Source organism: Eleginops maclovinus, chromosome 3 (assembly GCF_036324505.1).
Source record: "Eleginops maclovinus isolate JMC-PN-2008 ecotype Puerto Natales chromosome 3, JC_Emac_rtc_rv5, whole genome shotgun sequence".
Taxonomy (NCBI): domain Eukaryota; kingdom Metazoa; phylum Chordata; class Actinopteri; order Perciformes; family Eleginopidae; genus Eleginops; species Eleginops maclovinus.
The window spans coordinates 26,823,566-26,851,351 of NC_086351.1; the positions used below are offsets into that span (position 1 = coordinate 26,823,566).

The 27,786-nt window shown below is 42.9% G+C and overlaps 1 protein-coding gene across 6 annotated transcripts in view; it reads right to left on the bottom strand.

Annotated features, from left to right (window-relative positions):
• Window positions 1-27,786, bottom strand: part of LOC134861661 (intermembrane lipid transfer protein VPS13B-like) — a 325,581-nt gene that overhangs the window by 202,804 nt on the left and 94,991 nt on the right. For 5 of the 6 annotated variants that reach the window (XM_063879045.1, XM_063879048.1, XM_063879049.1 and 2 more), the window contains exon 20: window positions 196-299. In XM_063879045.1, the coding sequence (XP_063735115.1) occupies window positions 196-299 (104 nt within the window). The remainder of the gene's footprint in view (window positions 1-195; window positions 300-27,786) is intronic. The other variant, XM_063879046.1, reaches the window with a different exon arrangement.

Genomic DNA, 27,786 nt, shown 5'->3' on the forward strand with positions numbered 1-27,786 from the left:
AAAAGGTAGCAGGGAAAGCAATGGAGCGGGAGGGAGGGAGGGAGTGGACATCTACATTCCCTTCAGGCTCTTGTCCAGAGCCGGTAAGAATCAGTGCAGCAGTAGAATATGCTGCAGGTAGGTTTGTATTAATACAAATGACTTGTTCAAGTTAAACAAGTGGAACATCAGCAGTAAAACATGAGGGTCCGGTACCTGCTGCCGGCTGCTCCCTCTCGGAAGCTGGTACAACATCCATGTGCAGAAAACCGGGTCCACATTTACAGATATGCCCTGGACACTGACCAGCAGGACTGCACCTAGACAACACAGAGAAAACAGATCAGAGACGTGGAAAACAAACAGACTTCAATGGCATTGGGAGATAAGAGACTTCAGCCGAGGTCAACGATGCAATCAGGTTCCCTGCTGATGGTCCCATTCCATCGAGTTGGAATGGTTTTTTTCTTCCAACTTGGGTGTGATTATAAGCTTTAAGTCTTAATGTGGAAGCAACACGGCTGTTAAAACCCGATGGGTTGTAATTCTTTTGATTAAAGCTTTGATGTCGTCATCTCATTGAATCAATTGAAGGTAATAACCAACAAAATAAAGTGACATAGGGCTACTCTGACGGAGTCTCTCCTGACCTGCTGGTGGGTATGCAGCCGGCTTGATGGAGCAAAGCAGGGAGCACAGTTTGTTTCAATTGCACCATTCGAAGTAGAATCACACTAAGCCAAGAATAACATTTTCTTTTGATACATTTCTATGACACTCGAGCCTTTCTCTGGGTTTTGGTTTACTCTTAAATAATAATCTTTACCAACAATAAGCAGACCCTGAGGTAATGCATTAGGATCCTATCAATAATGATTCCCATGCCGGCAGGATTAGCGCAGGGTCTCTGGCGTGCTGTGGAATGTCCCAGCATGACGATAGGAGGATGTTTCAGCTCTAGAAGGACTTTCAGCAGTTAAATGCAGCTTTGGACAGAACCCCGGTCTTCTGTTTCAGGCCCTGAGGCAAAGTGCTAAAGTGTGTAAGTCTAAATGTGTGTGTGCACTTCACCTTCCACAAAGCCTGATTGCTTGTTGCTTTGCCTTACATTTAAGAGTCTGTAAAGCATGGACAAAGCACACACACACACACACACACACACACGCCCGTGTGTGTGTGAGTGTGAGTGTGAGTGTGAGTGTGAGTGTGTGTGTGCTTGTGTGTGCTTGTATGTGCTTGTGTGTGCTTGTGTGTGCTTGTGTGAGTGTTAGCAATATCAAGTAAATGTGTGTGAGTAAAAAGTAATTTGTGTGTGTGTGCAATACAGTATGATGTCATGGTGTACGCATGTATCGTGTGTGTAAGTCTACTTATTTACCAGGTTTATTTCAGTCCTCAGCTATGTTTTCTTTTTGGAACAAAATGATTTCTGGGCAAAGGGGAAACCTTTTCGCTGGATCAAGTCAAACTGACACATTTCTTCCTTTATGATTCCCCATTACCTCCTTCCACTGTCTCCCTAAAAACAGCCAGACTGGCATTTGTACCCATTCTAGAACACTCAGTTACCTCATTCAGCCTTCATGCATACCTCGCCAACACAAACGCTATTCTCAGACTTGTATCCTTCATTGCCCCCCTTTATTTTACCCTTCCTTCTGAAACCATATCTCCACCCTTCCTTGTCATCCTACATCCACTTCTTCCCCCCTCCTCCCGATGAAGAATCACAACCTCAGCCCTGTGGCTTGAACTCATATACTACAGTGTGGCTGCTTAATAGGCTTTGGCTGTGGCTGTGTGCTGGGGCCTGACATGGAGTAGTTTCATAACAGCCCGGAACAGCTAGAGCCCCGTGAGGCTGGGAATGGGCTGAGCAAGATGTATTCAATGAATTGACCTATGGGATGCACTGAGCATGACAAAGCACATTCAGCAGACATGAATCATATCACAATAAATCATATTAGTTACTAGATGGATGGTTTATTTAAAAGTTATTGCTTTTTCTCATTAAAGAAATAAAAAATATATAAAATGGCTAATTGCAGATAGCTCTGTCAACCAGAGTGGGTTACACAGCGTGCACGTTAAGGCACACTGACACTAGTTATTTATTCATTCTATACTTAATGTGGAACAGTCATAACGAAAATAGAAAGTGTTCATAGAAAAGGGATCCTCTGCAGAACCAGAGCAGAAAATTGTGTCATTTAGACGAACAAATCAAAAACCCCACACATGTAAGATTCCATTATAAGCAAAATGTCTGATCATCAGCTGATGTGTTTTGAGAGTATTAAAGTCCAGAGTGCTACATGTCTAAGTAAGTGGCATTGTATCAGCAGTGTTTAACGTCTCATGCCAGCAGCTGTCATCTTATTGTGGCTGTGTTTAACATCTGTTCGGCTTCTGCAAATGACAGCCATGGCCATTTTGCTGCATCACAACCCCACTCAGAAAGCTCTCTTTCTGAAATTAACAGAGCAAGCAATCTTTTCTCTTTCTCTCTCTGCCTGTTGGAGAGTGACATAGAAACAAAATATGTGTTGAACTGGTGTAGGATGCTTTGAAGAACAAGGCTTTACCGTGCATGCATGCGTTTTTTTTGTTTCATTAATGTGTTGACATAACTGTCCGAGTCTGACACCTCCTTTGAAGCATGCAGCACCATGAAGCAGACTGGCATGCTATGGACCTACCTCGGGAGCAGGCTAAATGTTGTTCTTTTCTGCTCTAACAGGGTGGCATATGGGTAATTACAGAAAGTGATGACAATAATAACAGGGGTGTTTTTCTTACTTCCTAAATTATTCCTCAAGAAAACACCAGAGAACTGCTCAGTGACCAAGACTTTGAAAATACACAAAGCCGCAGAATGTCCGTGCAGACATCTGTGAAGACACACTTACCTTGACTCACCCACAGTGGACCTATTAATGTCAGAGGTGTTTTTTTTTCTAAGAACTGTGGAGTTAAAAGAGAGCACAGGGCTGCTGGTGTTGTTTTACGGGTGTCTGACATCAGGCTGCTCACAGCCTGAGGCTACAGCACAGCATTAGAGCAGACTGATTGAAGGCCTTTAACCTTTAAGCCCTGTCTAGGTTCTTCAGCCTCCGATGAACTGGGCCAACAGCCCCAGTAATCTATCAGCCACACATATTTCTGTCTTCATATTGTCTTTTTATCAGGTTACATCATTTATACATTGACATTTTCAAATGCAAAATCTGCTTTTGTTCAGTCACTACAAGCATGAAATTCAATAAAGTGGGAGCGGTCGGTTCAGTGCAAGTTCAAAAACCACGTCCCAGAGTGGAGACCAAAGCCCTGATTGGGGTTAGAGAGGGCGCAACCTCACAAATAAAGGGCCCATGACCCCACCATCAGAGTTACAGACAGGCAAAGGGAGTCGGGGCAGACTCACCATCCACCCCCCAGGTAGACCGAGGGGGAGGATTCATGTTTGAGCCCCCTCAGAATCGCTTCATTGTTGGACTTGAGGCAGCGCTGGGACCCAGAGTCCAGCCTCTCCAACAGAAAGTAAATAAATATAGCCAGCCCGCGTCAGCCAGATGACTTCTGACAGGTTTGGTTAATTTTGAAGCCAAGTAGCAAAACAAAACATTACGCCAGCGCGCAGGGCCTACGCTGCCTTTAATTGCTTTTCCGATGAGCTCATGACTCGAAGGTGTCCTGGAGCGAGCCCGGCTGCCCGACAGGTGTTCTACCGGTGCACGTGTCAGTGTGAGTGTCTGTGAATGTGTGTGTGTGTGTGTGTGTGTGTGTGTGTGTGTGTGTGTGTGTGTGTGCGGGAAAAGAGCAAGAGAGTGAGAGAGAAGCTGATGACAACACTAAATAGGGGCTCAGCTGTGTGAATTGGTACATGGAACAGTGTGTCAATGGGTATGATAGAAGTGTGCATGTGTCTTACTGAATTAAAGGAAGTGTTTCTTGTTGTAGGACAGTGAGCTAACACTGACTCATAAAGACACACACACTCACACATTTACTGTACTGCTTTTCCCCTGCTATGCAGTGGCCAAGGGGTAAAGGGCCCTCAGGAGCCCGGGAGATCAGGAAGGAACCCGGCAGCTTTGATTGGAAACAGATCCAGGCCTACGGAAAGTCTGCTCTCACTCTGTGCCGTACAACTCGCTGCACTGGATGCCGGGATATGTCTGTGACCGTGTGGGTGGGTTTAAGAGAAGATGTGTAAGTGTGTCTTTCAACAAGGCCTAACTGTGGTAGCCTGCAACTAGCAGCCTGTAGACCAGACTTGTGAAGGTTGACTATGGCTGTGGGTAGAGTCATTGTAAAAGGCAGGAAGAAAGCTGGAGAAAGACTCAGGAGTCAGGATAAAGGGGACATAGCGAAACAAGATAAAACTATTATGTAAATCTGTAATCTCAGAGACATATATATAGAGAGAGCGAACACACACTTAATAATTGACCATAGAAAAAATGTATAATGCACATCCCTACTATGTACTGTAGAGCAGCTCTCTCAAGCTCAATATGTTGATGCGGTGATCCAATGCCAAACATATCCCCATTCTAGATGATTCCTTGCTTCATAAATCCAGTTCAACTCTTGTGGTGTTGAAAAGACAACCGGACACTGCACAACTGAAACCCAAGAAGCCTTAATGTGGAATATTCCAGCTGTTATCTCTCTTCCAATCCTCTCTCTACTACACCATTTCTCTGATATGGCCTCACTTTAAATATCTCCACAGGATAATGCTTAAAGTTACGACCAAATGTGACCCTGGCCCTTGTCAGCAAGATAGCTAGCCTTCTTAATGAGAGACAAAACAGACTTGGTCCTGATTGCATTAATGTATCATTACCGTATCCATCATGGACATACAGTGCACTGTGTGAACTCTAAGTGAGCCCCAGTGTGCTGCAAGAGAAACAGGAGAGACACTTGTGAGCTCATTAAAATAAACAGACTTCTGCTTCTGCTGCTGCTTTCCCACAGACACTTTGAGTTTTGTGCAGTTACCTTGAAAACTCCTTATCGCTGCTATCATTCAGCTGGACCGCTTTCCCTGCAGTTCAGGCTAAGTTCCCTCAGATTGTCAGGAGGACAGAGGGAGTCAAGCAACTCCACATCTTTCATTAGCTGGGGTCCCTTCCAAGCATTTTATATGAATCCCATTGTAACAAATATAAAGGCCTAATGCAAATGTCAACATTTGAGCTTTCTTGGTATTGCAATTATGTCTCATACTCTTGTGGCTTAACATTTCTATGTAGAAGAAAATATAAATATAATATAAAGACTAGAAGAATCATTTTCAGTGATGCACAAACCAAAATCAGTCCATTCTGTAAAAGAACAATGTGCTACCTGTGAGCTACATGTGACTGGTAGTCATTCTGATGTTAACATTTTGTGAACTTTGACGGCCTTTAAATTATTTCACTCTTTGGAGCTTTCATTCTTCTTTATTTAGTTTTTCTCTCTGGGTCACTTTGAAACTCCAGTTGTATTTGATGTATTTTAATATTATTGCACATCACTGGAAAAGTGGTTTCATTCTGACAACAAATTGGTTATTACTTTCTGAACAAGGGAACTGCTGTAGTTATGATGAATAAATATTTGTTTACAATGTCATGATTTTTTAAAAATCATTTGACAGCTAAAATGTTATTGTACACAATTTGATGTTCAAAAATGTTTAGGCCAACAAATCAAAGATCAGTAAAGGGCTAAACTTATTCATTGATCTCTGGTTGAATCCGGCTGATGGAAGTCCATTTGTTTCACAAAGGTTTTTCTTGACATTTAGACAAGGCTTTTTTCTTCAATATCTCTTTCCTTCACTGATATCCATTGTTGATCTTTTTGTTAACTTATAATATATCTTTTTTGGTTTCTCCCAAATATCCTGATGTCTGTAGTTGCCTCCTCTGTTTTCTGTCTCCATCCGGTAACTGACCAACTTCACCACCCAGGTGTCAAGAAGAATGGCTTTCAGCTTTCTAGAAGCCATGCAGGACAATTGCAGATGAGATGCTGTCTTTAACTATGTTTGAGCACCTTCTCTGTCTGTCAGCTTGTCCTTTGGTCAGTTCAGTAGACATAGTAATGATCACAGTGACAGATCAAAAGTCCTTAGGCTGAGATGTAGGGTCACTCAGGAGGCTGGGAATGCCTGAAGAATCGGATGTTTGCACGGCAATACGCAATGGATCCTTATTCTTTGGCCTGAATACTGTGTGTGTGTGTGTGTGTGTGTGTGTGTGTGTGTGTGTATGTGTGTGTGTGTGTGTGTGTGTGTGTGTGTGTGTGTGTGTGTGTGTGTGTGTGTGTGTGTGTGTGTGTGTGTGTGTGTGTGTGTGTGTGTGTGTGTCCATCCATCCATCCATCCATCCATCCATCTACTGGTCTGGTTCTTTTCTAGTCAACTGGTCTGATTATACAATTGTTCCAGGCACGTCCAGCTGGGAAGAGACCGAGGGGTAGACCTAGGACCAGGTGGAGGGATTATATCTCTTCACTGGCCTGGGAGCGCCTTGGAATCCCCCAGTCAGAGCTGGTTGATGTGGCCAGGGAAAGGAAAGTTTGGGGCTCTCTGCTGGAGCTGTTACCTCCGCGACCCTGACGGAAAAGCGGGAGAAGATGGATGGATGGATGGATGGTCTGATTATATCTGTAAAGATATTTATCTGTCTTGTCTTAAATTCTAGTTAATTTGAAAAAATCATATTAAAGCTTCAGGTCACATTCACACCTAATAGTCCTCTTCTCTGGTGCGCACCAGACGCAAGTTTGTGACATCGTTTCATTTCTCTGAAGGTTTGGTTTGCTTTCACACAGGCAAACTTCAAACAGACTGTAAGCAAAAGCCATGTGCACCCCAGGTGGGAAGTAACTAAGTACATTTAATCAAGTACTGTACTTAAGTACAATTTTGAGGTACTTGTACTTTACTTGAGTATTTCCATGTTATGCTACTTATTACTTCTACTCCACTACCATTCAGACGTAAATGGTGTACTTTTACTCCACTGCATTTATTTAATAGGATTAATGATGGTAAATATAATCAGCCCTTAAATCAGACTGTAGTTCACCTGGAGTAAATTCAGCAGCTACCCTGCAGTATACAAAGCCATTAAAACTAGCTGCACCTTTACCAGCTCTGAGAACACTATAATGATCAATCATTATAAAACATATCAGAGATATTATTCTGAAATGGACCAATCAAACAATGACTACTTTTACTGTCGCTACTTTAAGTACATTTAGATGAGAGTACTTTCTACTTTCACTGGAGGAACATTTAGAATGCAGGACTTTCACTGTGACAGAGTATTCCTACACTCTGGTACTTCTACTATCACTCAAGTACAAGATGTGAGTACTTCTACTTTTACTCAAGTACAAGATGTGAGTACTCCTCCCTACTCTGGTGTGCACAGAAATGCTGTTCAACATTTGGTCAGACATTAAGGGGTAAAAACGTGAATCCCGGGCATTTCAACCATAGCCTCCACCATGGAGCATCGGTAGGTTATGTTCATGCCGCTGTTAATCTGGAAAGATATCAACAGACTCTAGCGGACAGCGCCTCTGATCATATAATCAGACAACATTATAACATGTATGAGACGTTCTGCAGGAGGTTTCACCGGCGACAGGGGGCTCTGATCAGATTGTACCATGGCCTGATGGCACTGATAAACCGCTCCAGAGTTCACTAGCAAGCAGTCCGAGACCACCTCTTTTAGGCGGACCAGAGTCCAGTTGTTTAGTTCACATCAGAGGTCTCAGACTGCGTTCAGACCAACCCAAACAAACCACACCAAGGGGTTAAACGCAAGAAATATAGCAGCATATATGCCAGCTCTGGGAGCTCAGATATTTACTATATATTATTAATGAAGTAACATCTATGCGGACCCTTGCTAGAGCATTCACCCCCCCCCCCCCCCCCCCTTGGTGTTTTTCCTATTTCATTGCATTCAAACCTTCTATTTAAAATGATTTAATTAAAATGTCAGCTGCTCCTCCAAGCAAGAGCATTGCACCATGACAACTACAGTGGGGCAAAAAAGTATTTAGTCAGCCACCAATTGTGAAAGTTCTCCCGTTTAAAAAGATGAGAGAGGCCTGTCATTTTTATCATAGGTATACCTCAACTATGAGAGACAGAATGAGAAAAAAAATCCAGGAAATCACATTGTAGGATTTTTAAAGAATTTATTTTCAAATTATTGTGGAAAATAAGTATTTGGTCAATAACAAAAGTTCATCTCAATACTTTGTTATATACCCTTTGTTGGCAATGACAGAGGTCAAACGTTTTCTGTAAGTCTTCACAAGGTTTCCACACACTGATGCTGGTATTTTGGCCCATTCCTCCATGCAGATCTCCTCTAAAGCAGTGATGTTTTGGGGCTGTCGCTGGGCAACACGGACTTTCAACTCCCTCCAAAGATTTTCTATGGGGTTGAGATCTGGAGACTGGCTAGGCCACTCCAGGACCTTGAAATGTTTCTTACGAAGCCACTCCTTCGTTGCCCTGGTGGTGTGTTTGGGATCATTGTCATGCTGAAAGACCCAGCCACGCTTCATCTTCAGTGCCCTTGCTGATGGAAGGAGGTTTTCACTCAAAATGTCACGATACATGGCCCCATTCATTCTTTCCTTTACACGGATCAGTCGTCCTGGTCCCTTTGCAGAAAAACAGCCCCAAAGCATGATGTTTCCACCCCCATGCTTCACAGTAGGTATGGTGTTCTTTGGATGCAACTCTGCATTCTTTCTCCTCCAAACACGACGAGTTGAGTTTTTACCAAAAAGTTCTATTTTGGTTTCATCTGACCATATGACATTCTCCCAATCCTCTTCTGGATCATCCAAATGCCCTCTAGCAAACTTCAGACGGGCCTGGACATGTACTGGCTTAAGCAGGGGGACACGTCTGGAACTGCAGGATTTAAGTCCCTGGCGGCGTAGTGTGTTACTGATGGTAGCCTCTGTTACTTTGGTCCCAGCTCTCTGCAGGTCATTCACTAGGTCCCCCCGTGTGGTTCTGGGATTTTTGCTCACCGTTCTTGTGATCATTTTGACCCCACGGGGTGAGATCTTGCGTGGAGCCCCAGATGGAGGGAGATTAGCAGTGGTCTTGTATGTCTTCCATTTTCTAATAATTGCTCCCACAGTTGATTTCTTCACACCAAGCTGCTTACCTATTGCAGATTCAGTTTTCCCAGCCTGGTGCAGGTCTACAATTTTGTCTCTGGTCTCCTTTGACAGCTCTTTGGTCTTGGCTTTAGTGGAGTTTGGAGTATGACTGTTTGAGGTTGTGGACAGGTGTCTTTTATACTGATAACGAGTTCAAAAAGGTGCCATTAATACAGGTAAAGAGTGGAGAACAGAGGAGCCTCTTAAAGAAGAAGTTACAGGTCTGTGAGAGCCAGAAATCTTGCTTGTTTGTAGGTGACCAAATACTTATTTTACAGAGGAATTTATAATTAATTCATTAAAAATCCTACAATGTGATTTCCTGGATTTTTTTTTCTCATTCCGTCTCTCTTAGTTGAAGTGTACCTATGATAAAAATTACAGGCCTCTCTCATCTTTTTAAATGGGAGAACTTGCACAATTGGTGGCTGACTAAATACTTTTTTGCCCCACTGTAAGGAGCTCTCCAAACAGGTCGGGGGAAAAGCTGTCAGCTTAAACATCTGAGTATCTGTTCATAGGACCACCTCATTCCATACACTCCGCAGAGCTGGGCTTTATGGGGGAGTGGCCAGAAAAAAGACATTGATGAAAATAAGAAAACTGATTTGACTAAACTGTGGCACAAGCTGCTCTGGTCAGATGAGAATACAAATTAAGTTCATGGCCATGTTAGTGCAACCTCTCATCACCCTGAAAACACCATCCATGAGTGAAGTTGGGAGGAGGCAGCATCATGTTGTGGGGATTTTATTTTATCGGCAGGGACTGGGAAACTGGTCAGAATGGAAGGGATACACCTACAGTAAATACAGGAAGATTCCTGAGGAATATGTGTTGCAGTCGTCCAGAGATTTGAGGTTGAGAAGGTTCACCTTCCAGATCATACTGCTGGAGAAACACAAGCACTTAAGGGGAAACATTGAAGTCTCTTGGAATGGCGTGGTCAAAGCACATACCTCATTCAAATAAGAAACTGTGGTATGACCTAAAGACTGTGCACCAGCAGAACTGTTTAAATGAAATAGCTCATATCTCTTCACCCCTTCTCATTCTATCTATATATACTTTTGTAATTTCCAGTCTCTACAGGGCCCTCTTCCACTATCAACCTCAGCCTCTTTTTGCTTGCCACAGTAGATTGAAGATTACTCCTCTTAAAGACAAAGCCTTAAGTGGTTGCACATTTGAACCATTTAGCAATTTTGTCTAATGGTTTCAGGATGAGCTATTTTAGAAGTAATGCAGCACTGCAGGGACGAAGAACTAGAGGAATGAACGCGATGTAAAGTCAAATAAAGCACTGGTGCTGATTGGCTGAAGATCCTACTAAAGGAAAGGGGTCACTGCAGTGTCAACGCTGAAAGGGATGAGCTCAAAATGAGATAGGTCGATTACCAGTGGAAAATGAAAAGATAGCAATAGGAGAAAAAAAATAGCAAGACATGTTAAAAATGTTAAAGAAGACAAGGCTGTTTTGGATTCATAAAGGACAGTAAAGTAAACGCTGTTGTTTTAGTGGATTAAGAGGTGGAGTAATTCCCTCTCACTCGAAGGTCAGTCAACCTCAAAGCCATGCAAATTATGTTACAAATACCATGATTCTTGATGACAGATACAATAAGCATGACATCTCTTGTGTTTGTGTGTGTGTGTGTGTGTGTGTGTGTGTGTGTGTGTGTGTGTGTGTGTGTGTGTGTGTGTGTGTGTGTGTGTGTGTGTGAGTGTGTGTCATAAAGCTTCAGAAGGAGGGGCATCTATGACCTGTAATTAGTCAGTGAGAACACCGCACTGACAGCAGAGGAAAGGCAGTGTGTGTCCTCTTGTTTTGGGAGGATGTTATTCATGTCTGCACACTCATAATGATAAGGAAGAGGTGTTTATACCTAACAGAGCGCAACTCAATACAGTCAGACATCACACGCACGCACGCACGCACGCACACACGCACAGGACGCTCCAAGTATTATCAGCTGCCTACATGAACAGACCATGGCACAGAGATGAGTCAGCTACTCTAAACACACTTGAAACTCTCCCTAGACAGGCTTATCCGGACCATGGGGACAGATAGGGAGGAGAGGGAGTTTGGTGGGGGGGTTAAGGACAAAAACACAAGGGCGGGGAACGGAAGAAAGAGGTGGGTTAAAAGAAAGGGAGGGAAGGTAGGAGAGATGTATAAGGTGTATGAGGATGTCCAGCAGTGGCTCAGTAAGGTCCAGCAGTGGCTCAGTAAGTAGGGGCTTGGACTGGGAAGTGTAGGGTTGCCGGTTCAAGTCCTATCACACTTGAAATATGGAAGGTGGACTGCTACTTGGAGAGGTTCCCAGTTCACCTCCTAGGCCCTGCTGTGGTGCCCTTGAGCAAGGCACCGGACACCTCCAATCCCCCCACCCCATTGCTCCCCGGGCACTGCACAATAGCAGCCCAATGCTCCTAGTACACAAATTTCACTTTGTGTGCTCTGCTGTGCACATGTATGTGATTAATAAAGAGGGTTTCATTTCAGGGTTTCAGGATAGGGAGGAAGGACGTGTCTTTGAAGGCCTCTAATTCCAAGAGGGATCATCAGGACACATCGAGAGGTTTAATTATCTCTCATGCTTGAATGTTCATATGAAGACACAAACACACTGCTGCTGCACACAGTACACACATCCTGCTGTCACGCAGACATAAGAACAGTGCAGGGCTGGATTTATTCTGTACACTGTTGTTCATCTTGTAACACCACTGCAACATTCCTTACGCACGCAATGCTCAAACAGTGCAGACGGTGAGAGCAGCAAAAGCCAGCTGGCCGACCATTCATCTCCACGTCTGTCAACTGAAAAAAACAGGCAGATGACAAATCCAAAGGTGATGCAAAAAAGCTTGTCATACTGTAAATGTTTCCATGGAAATCAAAAACTTGATGAAAACATTTTCTGTGTAGATTCAGGAGATTCTCAAAGAAAAAAGATTCTGTGCCCCCCCACCCCACCGTTAGAGTTAGTGGCACATTCATAGGATTGTAATGGAAGACCAGGAAAAGCTGATTCGATGCAGTGTATTGCTCATCACAACTCACTCTGAACGGTATCTTTGAACTTCTATAATTATGGCAGTTCAAATGAACTGGCATCGTCCACTACTTGTGATCCTGCATGGCAACGACAGCAGGAAATCTCCATCCGTGAACAAAAGCGGTGCTCAATATTAATGTGTAATAGCATCAGTGTTGGACAAGTCCCAAAATGTAATACAGTACATATGACTTATTACTGTCTTTTTAAAGTAATAGGTTACATTATTACTGTCTCTGAACTGTAATGTGTCACACTACTTTTGTGTTAGTTTGAGTTACCTTCACCAAAATAACCGCAAAAGTTTGGCTTTAAATGCTAAAATGTAGTTTATAGCAGCTCATTAATTAAAGCTATCTATCCGGCCCAAATGTCACAAGTAATGCATTATATTACTGAGTAACAGCAAAAAGTAATACATTACTGTAACTCTATTACTTTTTTTTTACCAACACTGAATAGCATTCCCTAAACCTCCACAGTGCAAGCCATACCACTGCTCCATCTACGGCTACACCTACACACCTCAGACCAAGACTGACCAAATGATCAGAAAACAACTTAATGTGGCAAAGGTCATGACCCCAACTGTATGCTTCTCTTCAGATCTGCATTAAAGCTTGATAAGCCATTAAAAAACAACCTACTAACCACTCTTTTATATTTGATTGTGTCATGGTCTGGTATTCATAACTTCCCTGCTTAGAACAGGTGACAAGATGAAAATTTAAACGGCCTTACAAGCATCAGGAACATGGTGGCTGCACCTTTAATGATGAGACAGAGGAGGCTGCTGGGAGCTAATCTCTAGTGGCTATTAGTGCTGGGAACTAGTCCTTTCATCTGCTGCACTTGTATATGCTGTGGGGGGAAGAGAGTGGTGCTAGGACTGCCTGTGTTTACTGCCTGTTTATCTAAGTGGGCATGTGTGTGGCTGGAGGGCCGCGGCAGGTCAAACCACACACAGCGAGAGGAGTCCGGGACCCCGGGACGACCACTAAAAGTGATGAGATTTTACAACTACTGCTCAGGACTACTGCTGCTGCTGCACACAGTAACAGACTGACATACACACACCCCTGACTCACAGTGATGAGAGTTTATTACTACTGTGTTGAGACTAAGTGCCCCCGGGGTAGGAAGACGAGTGGAGGGTTCCTGTGGACCTTTAGGCCCACAAGGCAAAGCGAGGGAAACACAGCTTTGAGAAGGCCAAGCGTGTATAACGGAAGTACACTAATATAATTTCAATCCAACAGTACAGTTACAGTGTAGTCCTAGATGGTGGAGTCCATAGGGACTTGGCTTGGTAACTGGAAGGTCACTGGTTCAAGTCCCAGAAAGACCAAGTGCTACCGAGGTGTCCCTGAGCAAGGCACCCTTTCGTACACTGCTCCCCGGGCTGGTTACATATGGCAGTCCACTGCTCCTAACACTAGGACGGTTCAAATGCAGAATGTGCATTTACCCTCTGTGGGACCACTAAGGGGTCCTTCTTTTTTATCATATTATATATATATATATTATATAACTTATTTTCATTTAGTGAAAATACTTGCAGTGTCCTTAACATGAATTTGACAAACCCAAATAACAAATATGCTTTAATAGAAATTCAATGCTGTTACACACATGTTGCACAGCAAGCAAATATATGTGAGTTTCTGTCAGACGGTCACACTGCTACCACCTGGGAATCGGATCTCCAGTAGCAGCGGCTGTACAGAGGTCTGCTTTGTGCTGACCAAAAGAGCCGGAGGAGGGGATTCTGGGAACGCCACTAGCAACCAGCAAATCAAAAGGCAAGCACACTGGTTTGTTTTTTCAGGGTACAGGGCCTGAGTAAAAAAAAAACTAAATAAAATAAACCTTTAATTTGACTTAAATTGGAAGCAACAAGAACTACTGGGAGTAAAAGCTGTGAAATGACGTTTCTTGCGGTTTGGGTTAATCCTGATTGAGGAGCCCCTGAGTTGAAATGTCAGCAATATGAGACTAAAACAAAAATAATTACATCCAAGGTTAATGAACACAACTGCCTGCAGCACAGGGAACTGAGAGTACATCGTGTGTGTGTGTGTGTGTGTGTGTGTGTGTGTGTGTGTGTGTGTGTGTGTGTGTGTGTGTGTGTGTGTGTGTGTGTGTGTGTGTGTGTGTGTGTGTGTGTGTGTGTGTGTGTGTGTTGGGGGGGCGAGAGAGACAGAAAGATGGTTAAAATGACAGATAGCGTTCGAGAGTACTCTAAAGGAGGAGTTTAAAGGGCCCTAATTCCTCAAACAGAAAATGTCAAAATCTGAGACCCTTATTTGTCTTCATCTGAGCTGCTAAAGCACTAATGTCGCTTAATAAATTGGAAATGAATGGACTGGCCTTCTGATACAGGACCATCCATCTGTGCCTCTGCTACGCCCTGGGTACTTTTTCCCCTTGAGGCTAATGACTTGTAAGGCTGAACGATATGACAGGAAGCATAACAGCATCATGTTTCCCTTTTACCGACCGCCATACTCCTCAGGTCATAGCATCTCTTTCCAACCTGCTTTAATCTCTGCTGCCCATACCTCCTATCTGAGCTGCAGGGAGCTGAGCAGGGAACTGAGCAGGGAGCAGGGAGTGGGCGGGAGACACCTGCACCTCACCCTGCTGCACCAATGTGTGTGTGAGCCTGACGAGAAATAAGGTTTACAAATGTACTTTACCAGTACAAAATGAATATTTGTACAGTAATGACAGTAATTGCCAGATGAACTACTAAGTTTGTATTACTATTTTCAGTTTAAAAATAGTTTTAGTCCGGCTCAATCAAATGTCTTTGTTTTCGATTTGTTTATTTTTATTGCTCATTTATATTATTTGTAAAAAATATAAATGAGCAATACAAATTATTATTATATTATTACAATATGTGAGGGTTTGTTTCAGAATCAACTCTGCATTACCCACAACACCATCCGCAATACAGTAGGATGTAGCTCAAAGCATGACGGTGTTGACACTTTAGTTCTGAGTATATCTGCATGATCTTTGGCTCAAAGGCATATCAGCTTGCCGCATGAACCCCAAGTCCCTCTTTATACATTTAAACACCACAGGGTTGTTATTCCAGTCGTGTGTGTGTGTGTGTGTGTGTGTGTGTGTGTGTGTGTGTGTGTGTGTGTGTGTGTGTGTGTGTGTGTGTGTGTGTGTGTGTGTGTGTGTATATACACTTTTTAATGCCTCATCCTCTGTGTATTCAAAGCTGGCCCTCCAGTGCACAGCTGCTTGAGGGGGCTGGTCCCGGCAGAGAGCCCCAACAGGAACAACAACAGCCTACATCAAAGAGTTCCATTGGTGGAACAGGATTATCAGCCTCTCTGTTATGAGTCTATGAGTCCTCCCTTCGCCAAATCATCCCTCCCTGGCAGAGGGCGGGAACTGATAAAAGAGGATAATGTGGTTCATACAAGCTGACCACAAACTGATCCCTTAGTGTCTTCCTTTTTTGTAACCTAATCTACTAAAGCGTTCTACAATAAATCCTCCATGCACTCAGAGAGACACGCCGTACCAAACCATTCAATTACTTATCCATCCATCTCCTCTGAGTCAAATGACATGTTCTTGGTATGAGAGCCATGACAGAATGCCCTTCAGGTCTTTTACCTCTGAAACAGTGACCCTGTGTGACAGAAAGAGGACATTTCCAGGGTGAATTCCACCTCTGGTCCAGCCTAATCACATCCTAAACAACTTTATAGCAAATACAATGTTTGGAATAATACAGTGCAGTTTTTAATTTAGGTTCAGATGTTTCAGATTAAAAGTATAACGTTACACTTGTTTATCTTTGGGAGACTGTTCAGTGTCCATTGGCAACTTAATTAACTAAGCCTCTCCGGAAGCTGGGAGAAATGATGATCTAAGTGTTGAGATCGTCTTACTTTCCCTGTAAGTCATTGGGCTAATATAATGTCTGTGATGATATGCTTTTTGGAGCCCAGACCCTGGGCTGGGTGCAGCCAGTCATCTCTTTGAAATCCAGAGGAGCTGAGTAATAAAGAACAGACAACAGGCTGAAATGAACATATCTCTTATTCCAAGCCCAGGGGAGGGTCAACAAGAATCCACATCGTATGACCTCATTTAAAAGGATTGTGTTCAGCTTGTGTTTTGGTTGCTGTGAGGTCAGGACCTTGAAACAATGTTGCATCAGACAGTAGATTGTGTTGCAAAATAGTTTTGCTGCAGCAAAGCATTCCAGACACGAACGTGACCGGCATGATGTCACACACACATGGAGTCCCGTACCTGAGGGGGTAAAGACCTCTGGTGCTATGGAGACGTTTCCTTGATGAGTCACACTGTTGTATTGATAAAGAGGGGATAAGCCAATCTGCGCTGTGTCAGAAAGTTAGGGATGAAGATTTTCGATAAGGGTCAAAATGCACTGAGGAACTCAAGGATGAACATGATGCACTTTGGTGAGTAAATTGAAATGTGACTATAACCTGTGTTTGTTTTCAAGGAATCTCCACAAGGTCCTTTTCTTGCTTCCTGACAAAACACACACACAGACACACATAAAAAAAGGCTACAGTATGCAAGTTGACTGCAGGCAAACAAAATGTGCATCCGCTTTGGTGACCTTTCAAGCCAATATCACCTCTGCAGTCCATGATCGCTGTGACTGTCCTCTGACAGTTCAATGACACGCTTCGATGTTTGAACAACACGGATGATAAAACCAGCTCCAATATTAAAGTTGAATTATCTGAGTTTTCTTCCAAACAGCAGGTGGTACAGTTGCGTTCTAGCTTGATTATTACATTGCTCAGCTCAACAAAACATGTGTACCATCAGTCATTGTAAATGGCACATGGTTTTCCAGCTGCTGCTGCTGCTGCTGGGGGCCAGACAGAAACAAGCTTGGCAGGCACTGAAAACATCCATTTCATGAATCTGCAGGAGCAAAAACAATAACTACACACCCATTAAATTGTAGTTGAATAAAAAAGGGCATTCAATGCTGTGGATAATGGGCATGACGTCAGCAGGACCTTTAAACTCGGCTCAGGTGTGGGTTTATTATTCTTGGCCCTTGGGATAAGTCATGAGAGAAGAATCTCCCTGACAGAGCCACAGCTAAACAAAACATTGCTACTACCACTTTGTTAAGTACCATTGCTCCTCAGTCATGCAGGCTACGTTCCATCTGACACCCATCTCCCAGTCCCCCCCTCCTGCCACTGGTGTAACACCCACCATTGGAATCGTACAGTGCAGTGGGGCACAGAACATCTGGAGAGGGCATGAGGGTTGCTCACTCAATGTGAAGCAAAAACCGCAATGTTTTACTCCATCAGTATTGAGTCCTGACCAGTGGACATTGAGGGTAAAGTCTGCAATACAAAACAGATTACTTAATGTGCTTTTGGGTAAAATGAGCTAAACATTTTAAAAATGCTTTATTACAGTACACTACAGCTGCAAACACCCATTTGTAATCCAAGCTCTGGCTCGGACAGGCCTTTGGGTGGACCTCTACTGTATGAAAGTTCCACATATGAATACAAAACAGTGTGTGTCCCTTTGTCCAGAACATGACCTAAAACATCTGGACCCTGACATTATATATTCAGCATTGCTTTAGACTAAAGATCCTGTTGGTCTGTCACTTTCTAATTGATCCCTTATAGATTTAACACGGTTAGCTTCAGTCACCTCTTCAGAGCTACTGTCAACTTCTGGCCTTCTCACATTAATGGATACCGAGATTGTCCCCTGGTCCTGACCTCTCTCTGGCCTTCTCAGGTTTCCTCTCATCCCAACCCACCATAAAGTTAAGGGAGTGTGGACATAATCTGTGGAGCTGCTGGCTCACCCCACCACGACCTGCTTCAAATACTTTACTATGTCTGATTACATCTATTCCTGTCAACCACAGAGGAGCTCCCAGGAAAGGACTTTGGAGTCTGTGATGCCTCAGAAAAATCTGCTGTGGTTTGGGTACATCCTACATATTACACCACGTAGAGCTGAGCAACAAGTGATGTGCTCGTTTCATCAGTAGACTCTGACCCCCCAATCCTCTGCCCCTATTCCACCTGTTTTTGCACTTTTTAAAAAACTTTTGTTGTTATTTTTCTTTTCTTGCTTGTAAAGTGCTTTGAGCACCAGGAAAAGTGCTACATAAATAACATGTATTGTGTGTTGTGTATTGTAAGTGTTCAGACAAGGAATAAAAATGAATAACTTAATTATTCCCCTCTATCCAGCTATCTCCTCCTCTCCATCATTCCCTCTTTCTGTCCACATTTCAGGCACACAGACACAATCTGTGCCCCCCCCCCCAGAGCCCAAGTTTATTTAACTAGAAAATGACCCTCAAAGTGTTTAACATATCTCCAATATTGTCATCACCAAATATTTATTTGTAAAGGAGAGGACCTCTGAAAGGCCACATTCCAACTGCTCAGACAGACAGACAGACAGACAGACAGACAGACAGACAGACAGACAGACAGACAGACAGACAGACAGACAGACAGACAGACAGACAGACAGACGCACGCGCACACACACACACACACACACACACACACACACACACACACACACACACACACACACACACACACACACACACACACACACACACACACACACACACACACACACACACACACTCCTCGATGTGTTTATGAGTTAAGCAATACTATCTTGCACATGTATAAAGGATGCAGTGCGCTCCGGTGGAAAGGGCGTCTGGTTATTTGCGTGATCATAGCCTAAACTCAATAACAAAGATAATGTACTGGGGGGGGGGGGTCTACAATTAGCTTCACACTGGGGGGTGACTTAACATATTGAACATCAAACCACAAGGGGGCAGTGATGTAACAATAACCTGTAAAAGGTCAGAGAGGCTTCCTCTTAAGAACTGCAACATAGTGAGAATGGAACTGGAGATATAGGCATGGAGGGGTAAGGAGAGGGGAGTTGGGATGAACAGCGAGAAGGAGAAGAAGTGTCACATCAGGGAATAAGAGAAAGAGGAAGGACGAAAACAGCACAAACTAGAATGAGTGATGTCAGGCAGAAAAGAGGGTGGTCATGGCAAATAAACAGCTGTAGAGAGAGCAGGAAATAACACGAGCGATTCAGGCCACTGAGTGTCAAACAAAACCAAGCTGCTTCAAAAGTCCATTTAAAGACCACCCAACTCTCACCTATGAGCGAAAACATCTATGATACATTTAAATGATAAACAGAACCCACATTTAATAAGCTAATAAATAATAGAACTTTTTTTATTTTTATACAGCCCAATATCCCAGCACCCTAAACCAAACAACGAAAGTTTCATTTAGATTTTTCCCTGTACTAAAAATACTAAAGCCTGTCTGTCAGCATTGTCCTTTGAGTGGCCGCCCACAGAACACAGATGTGTGTACACACAAACAAGAAGGATTGGCCTCCCAGAGAGCTGTCCCAGTGGAAGCACGGGTCCCAGAGGGGGCGCCCTCGTGTCTCTGGAGTGACCCTTCCCTTAAACAGGCTGGAGATGTTTGGCTGCAGCAGGCACCACAGAAGGAGAGTGTGTTACCCTGCTCTTACTACCACAAGTGTGTGACCTCCTGTACAGTCCTACTGCTAAGCAACCACAACAGACAATTATGTGGCCGATAATATACTTTGAGTCACTTCTTAATTTAATGTATGGTAGCTTCACCACAACAAGCCTCAGATGAACACAAACAGCCCCGGGAAAAAAAAGAGACCACTTCAGCATTATCATTTTCTCTTGTTTTATTATTTATAGGTATGTCTTTGAGTTAAATGACTTTTGTTATTATATTCTATAAACTACTGACAATTTTTCTCTGTGTTGGAATTCAACAGACACAGGAATGGCTGCCATACATGTAGAGATAACGATTTAAGGATCAGAAAATCTAATTTCACAACATAGATATCCTTGTTACACTCTTTCAAACATTCTTGGGTCGTACCATGTCTGCCATAGACACGGTCCAATTGCCTTCTCGGACATCTGAGCTGGGCCTGTTTGTGTGCCTTAACGTTGAGTTCCATATTGAACTTCCCAATACATTTCTATCTGCCTCATGATTTTTTCTCCCTGCTTGCCTTGAGATGAAGAGCACAGTGACCCGATCAAGGCCTATGGCAGAGCAGAGACACACTCACATAAAGCGTAGCATCACCGTAGCACTTGCTAACAAACCGCAAACAGTTCCAAGCAGACGTAGAACACATTGCCCCGGCACAACGATGTCTTTCTGACAAAGCATGCGCTATAAACAATTCATTTAAGGACAATCATAAAAAACAGTGTTGTATTTATCTGTTCAAGCCTTTGGAAAAACAAAAAGTGAACAACTGCAACAAGCACTGTAAAAAATTCATTTTTTGTATTAATATTAACAACAAGAAAAACAATCAAATCAGTCCTGCTGCTGTGTGTCTTCCCTGAATGCGCATAAAGTAGTGGGTTTTCTGTAACATTTTTGTGTGCTTACTTCAAAAGCTGCCAGTAATTACTAACTGGCATTAAAGCGGCCACCACAAACAGCCATGATGCTGCACGCCTTTCAAGCTCCAAATGGTGTTTATTAAGCCTCTGTTTCAAGACAAAATGTTCAGTGTCTGTCTGTTCAATCTCATTTAGTGGAGAAGATGTCCACTTATAGAAGGAACATATCACAGATGCTATTTGTTCTGTGTGCCTACTGTATCTGTAAAGTCGGGGTCACTTATTTATCCAGTTGCCTGAATGGAATACTATCACAGTATTTCATCCCGAAGGTGCACATTTAGTTTCTGACAATATTATTTTATTTATTTACGCTTACCATAAGACCGTTAGATATATAGAGAGCTAAAAGTGAGTCACTACGGTCGTTATGCAGAGTGTGAAGCAGCCATTGTCTGCTCTGTCGGACGGCTGTCTCCAGCACCCTGCTGCTCTGTGCTGTTCTTTCCCTCCCTTGGCATGGGTGACCTCATGTTGACACCTAGGAGAAGGGCGGGGGGGATCAGCACTGTCTCTGATATGCCCCTCTTCCGCCCTGATACCCCGGTAGCTCTCAGTCAGGCTGCTCTGTGTCCACACGCTCACCCTACCACCTACTGTGGGGCACCGGCTGAGCGGATCTGTGGGATGTCATGATAAGGAATCTTGCCTTCAACAGATCAATGGATTACACTAGATTACTCTGGATTCAGGCAGCTGGAACAAAACGCGCTGAGCATTAATATTTGACTATAAATGTACAGATAAGCCCAGTCACCCCAGCTCTCTCTGTACCTCCAGGCGCTGTGGCCTCTGTGGCTAAGGGCAGGCTGCAGAGGAAGCTCCTGTGAAGGTTTCTGATAAGGGAGAAGGACTGCTGGCTGATAAGAGAGGTGTGAACAGCAGTGTAGCTTTCACCGCAGGGGGCTGGAATGACAGAGCATCAGAGGTTGAAGTGTTACAAGGGCAGAGGAGTGGACGGCACAGAGTTGGGCAGTGTCCCACCTGGCTGTCATCTCAGACATGTAAATATCTACTATATGTACACAATCAGTCAAGTTCAAGGTAAGTGTTCCATGTTTTAAAATATTAATTGTGAACTAATAATTTCCAGTCTTGATACATCGGGCCCTCTTGTTATTTGCATTATATTACATTTTGACATTCCTTCATCATTTAAAAGAACTTTGTTAGTTATGGCATTTGGCACTGAGAGCCACGGCTATGATTTCTAGCTGTATGACTTCTGACAATGCTAGATTTACCTTGTAGAAAATACACAATCTATTTTTGAAAATGTAATTGTCACCTTTTTCTTGAAGCAAATTTAATTTACTTGGTAATAACAGTTTAGTTTGAAAGGTATTAATAAAGGTTAAAATTATCATGAAATGATGATATCGTGAAATCATCTTATAAAACATGTATTGGTGCCTAACAATACCTAGATGAAGAGATTGAGTATTTAGGCATTATTATATGTTAATTAGAATAGATTTCTGACTGGTCATTGAACAGAGACAGACTCCAGGTCCACACCATTGGAGCCAGTTCTCATATTTGTTGCAGTTGAATTGAGCAAATATCTACCATGTGACCTGGTGATAAGGTCCCTCCCCCCCTGTCTGTTTTTTATCACACTGTCACACTACCCGTGCCCTAAACCCTCCCTCCTTACACCCCCTACACATTGTGTAAAAGCACGATGGCATGACCTTTAACATGTTAATCAACTGCATTAAAGAGCCTCTTAAACTGAACTGATGGGCTGGGCAGATTGGGCTGACAGGGCGACTGACTGACTGGCCCAGAGGCTAAGAGGGATCCAGAAACAGCGGCGCTGAAATGCCGTCGCTAACACATTGAAGGTGGCAGAAGTGGTGGGAGAGTGTTGGTCATCACACGGATTACAGCTTAGCCAGCTTATTAGTTCAGTAAAGGGACCTTCCACACTCTCAGGGTTGTCAAACACTGCTTTGCCTCCTCGCCTGTTTAAGTCCTGTCTCATACAGGCAGAGGGTCTGTCCGTCAGATGCAGATGGAGGTGAATGGGTGAGAGTGATTCAATGATCCTGTAATGTCAGAGAACTTAACAAGCCCCGCCAAGCTAAGCAACACAAACCCACTTGCATCAGAACACACATGCGTCAAAGTAAAAAGACTTTCACCACAACAAAACATGTCTACATCTGCTAATGCTGAGACTTTGACTTTCCTTTTGAATGTTAATGATTTGTAACAAGTGGTAAAGTGACGGCATGTGCAGAATATGCAAAGTGCTGCAAAAGGACAAAGTCGCAGTCACCAAAAAATGGCTATTCATCAGAGAAAAGCTGAGAATATGATCATAGCTGTTGATATAGTTAACATAAAAGAGCACAAGTCTATAACTTATATATAAGAGGGTAATAATTCTAACTAGTACACCCAATGGATTTCCAACAAATCCACTAGAGGTGGTGTCTTCAAACTGCCTACATCGGAAGTTGGTACAAAATGAGTCATAAAACAGAACACAAGTAATTATACTTAGCCCACATTTGCTTGTAATAAAACATTCATCCTTCATAGTAAAATGTGTTGAGGGGAGCAGCTGGGTGAACTCACTGAGAATAACGCCTTTTGTAATGGTAATGGTGTCACTATAAATATTGTTGTATAATCATTGTTCCTTAAAATCTATTATCCATATTAAAGATGTAGTTCACTGATAAGGCACACATTCATATCTTGTGGTGGCGTACTGCATGCAGAGCACCACACATGCTGACAAGCGGTCTGTCTCCCTGTGTAGGGAATGTCTGGATTTAGTGTCTGCACCTGGCCACAGATCTTCTGCCTGTCCAGAAGCAGGCCTCGCAGAGTCACTTTAAAACAGAGCAGACTCATTCAGCAGTCAATCAGCAGACTTAATTTCCTCCCCAAATGCTATCTGTCACAATCCACCCTCTCTGCTGGAACACTCAGCAACATAAAGACAGGGCATTGTACAATAAAAAGAAAATAGCATTTTTAAAAAAGTAGAAAATATACATGTTGGACTAAAAATGTAAACAAAATATAAAGCAGGATGATATATATACATTAATTGTGTAAGGAATGGAATATTGAATACGATGTAAATGTAAAATGTAAGGTGTGAGTTTAAGTCCAGTTATCACAGTGAAGATGTGGAGCAGAGTTACAATGTTGTGTCAGTCTCTCATGATATTGTGGATTCATGAGAATAAATGTCCATACATTTAGTCTCAGGCACATTCAAGTATTACAAACAGGGATTGTAAATGGAGATTAAATATGTAGTTTCATGAAACATTAAACAAAACAAAATACCATTTAGAAGTGAATGATCTAATCCATTTAGTTGATCATACTCTGATGTACTATGCTGCCTAATTAGTATTCAGACATTGCCTTTAAAATACCAGCAATAACGGCAAAAGCAAAGACTCTCACACGAGCAGAGCACTGCTAAAAAGATCCCCCCAGCTCTGGGAAAGGCTGGATGCCATGATGACCCTTAACTACTTCCACGCTGCAAGGGATAGACACAGGCTGAAGTCGCAGTGTGAGTGTTGTATGGTATGATAGTAAGTTAGTGGTATAAAAGCATGTGTGATGTCTTCTATGTATAAGTGTGTATTTCTAAACCTAGTGAGACATAGCAGGTTGCCCAAAATCCGCAGAGCCTTATGAGCCACTACTGACAATTTGGGGCACAACAGAAACTATTACCACTTGTAGCAAGTTTAATATACAGTTCACACACAAGGGAACCAAATATCAACACACCTTCCATTCTTCTGGCATACACACATACAGTAAGCACAAACACAAGTCACTGCTTTCATCCTGCCTTCAATCAGATAAATTAGCTGCCTGCTGGTTACTATCCAGTGTGCCTCCTCATTCTGGGGGTTTCACGCCTTTTTATCCCCAGCAGGGAAGAAAGTGCTGGAAACAGTACCAGGAACATCTTGATTCCAGAACAGTTCCTGCACAGCCTGTACTTCACATCAGCCTAAAATATAGCCATATTATGTCGAGAACACTTAGGAAACTGTACATGAAACCACTTGGTACAAGTGTATACACATTTATACAGTAATGAAGCTTATGTCAGAGGCCTTGCCTGCTTTTCCTGGGCATACCCTAGAGAGAATGCAAGGCCCTAATGGTGCTGTCAACCACAGAGCTGACAGGAGAATCTGAGGTCCAAAGCCCTGAAACACAGTCGGCATTGGCTGTGAAACTCCTCACAGAAGCAAAGGATGTAGCCCCTAGGCTGGGTGTCAGACCTCCATCCCAGTCCAGACAGCTTGAGCAGTCTGAAAGCTGATTAAGCTAATACACATAGTGGGTACCGACACATATTAGCCACAGCTTTCAAAACACCAGATCATATTCCGCGTTAAAATGTTTTCCTTATTAATTTCAGTAATGAGTGTGTTTCCAGGTCGGTATTTGTCTCTCCCTCCCTCTCTGTCTCTGATCTGCTATAGACCAGGATGTCAAAAAGTGTGTTTATGAGTCATGACATAATGACAACCTTTGGGTTTAGGGCACCGCTCTTTTTTGCCCCTATTATTTCTCTTCCTGTGAAAATAAAAGAGACCCCAGGGAAGCAAAGGGCGTCAGTAGCCAGAATGCTGATGCCATTGATAAGGCTAGAGGGACTGACTCATGGGTAACACAGGTAAGAGTGGAAGCACAATGTGAGTGAGGGAATGAAAAGTGGCAATAAAAGTTGAGTTGAAGATGACCAGTCACATGACCTTGCATTGCCTAAAGAAGGTTCAGATTACCAGCAGAGCAGGATGCTTTCCTCACCCAGGGCATCATAACTCTCTCCGGGCTGGGATGACACCATGCAGAGCTGTTCACATCGACAGCCTCCATTAACATTCCTGCACAACCTGGCAGGAGAGTGAGTGAAGGTTAAGTGGGGTGAGAGGGTTGGGGGCAAACTGACAATAACACCACTAACACTACAGGTCTGCATTACTGAGCTAAAAGTCTATGTTTGTTCGTAGGTTCAATTTTAAGAATTTAAAAGTTATTGTTATTCTTTATATTAAATATACAGCCCAATCCACCAAGGAATACAAAATATGATTTTATAAATGGAAAAGAAAAACAACAGGAGGAGGAGTGCTTCTTGAATAGATCGAGTGGATCAGGGGGGTCCTGCTGTCCAAGTCATCAGAGGACAGCAGAGTGGACAGTTGGACATAAACCAGGCTACTGAGCACTGCCTTTAGCCATTATTCAGAAATAGCTGCACTTATAGACCCTGTTCACCGAGTATTAACATTTGTCCTTTGTGATCTCATCACAAGTGAAAGCACAAAGAAGTACGTGTGAACACACTCAAAAAGGGCGACATCCAACTTAGACTACATTCAGAAGTGGTTTGTCCACATTCTTTGGCAGTGGGTAAACAAATGGCCACATTGAAGGAACACCTACTCAACACCGAAGCGATACGTTTAGGTAAACCTACTTGGTAATAAAAGGATTCTGATTTTGATTCTGTCTGTATATTTGTCAGAGAGAAGAAAGAAGCATTTTCCCATATAAACTCTGCTAACACTTTAATAACCAAACTCTGAGAGACAGAGCAAGTGAAGTGAACTCGAAACATATTTTGTGTTGTTTCCATATTTAGAGCAGGTAAGTGAGATTCAATAACAAGTATTTGTATTTGTGTTTATTTATCTAAGAATTGATAATACACATGTCTAATGCCAGGTCTAAAAGTGCCATTGTAACACTGTAGCTTGAGTAAAGTGGAGGTGACTCCTGACCTGGTTTTATCTCTGCATTTAATTCTCATGCATATACTGTATGCTGTCTTCATACACATATGTATACACCCACAGCAGAGGGCTAAGTATGTGACATGCATCAAGACAATCAACCAAGTGCAAAGTAAAGTAAACCAATTGGAGTATGATGTATGTCACCTTAAACCTTGACATTATTAAATATGCCTGTAAATCATACACATATATTTGATTTACAGGTTTCGGGACACACTGGCATTACTTTCAAAAACGGCTTCAACATTCTCAGACTCTGCCTATGAATACACTTATCAGCCACAACATTAGGACTACCTGCTTAATATTGTTTAGGTCCCCCTTTTGCAGCCAACACAGCCCTGACCCGTTGAGGCCTGGACTCCACTAGACCTCTGAAGGTGTGCTGTTGTCTCTGACTCGACTAGATTTTAGCAGCAGATCCTTTAAGACCTGTTAGTTGAGAGGTGGGGACTCCATGGATCCGTCTCGTTCATCCAGATGCACACACAGATGCTTGATGGATTGAGATCTGGGGAATTTGAGGCAAAGTCAACACTTTGAACTCCTTGCTGTGTTCCTCAAACCATTCCTGAAGCATCTCTGCAGTGTGGCAGGGAACATTATCCTGCTGAGAGAGGCCACTGCCCTTAGGGAACACCGACTCCATGAAGGGGTTAGCATGAGCACCCTGACTGGTTTGGTGAAAAAAACAAGCATGTTATCAAACACATCCGTCATACTTTGCAGATACCCTCCACATAATGACGTCTAACTATCTATCTCACTGGATATATATTCTTTTCATTTTAGCTTGTCAATTGAGGATGTATTACCACTAGTTGAAACACAAGCACAAACACATCCTTCTTGTCTTAGCCGTGGTTTGGTAGTAAAGAAATTGCAGCTCTAAATATGGCTCATTTTCACTGCTTAAACTAAATCATCACAGCAGGACTGTTGGTTCTTTTATGGGAAATGATGGCAAAGTTGTTACTGTGTGGTCTATGGGGGACTCTGGACACACATGACAGCTCTTCATACAAAACTACAGAACTCCACAGAGGGAGCACTGCTTCAATATTCTGGGGATACTAATGTGCTGACAGAGTGAAAAATCGAAGAGCCTTTTTTCAGTCTGTCTGTCACTAGGATAAACAGAGGTGTTGGAAGATAGAAAGATAATCATTTTAACAACAAAGGCGACACCTTAGCT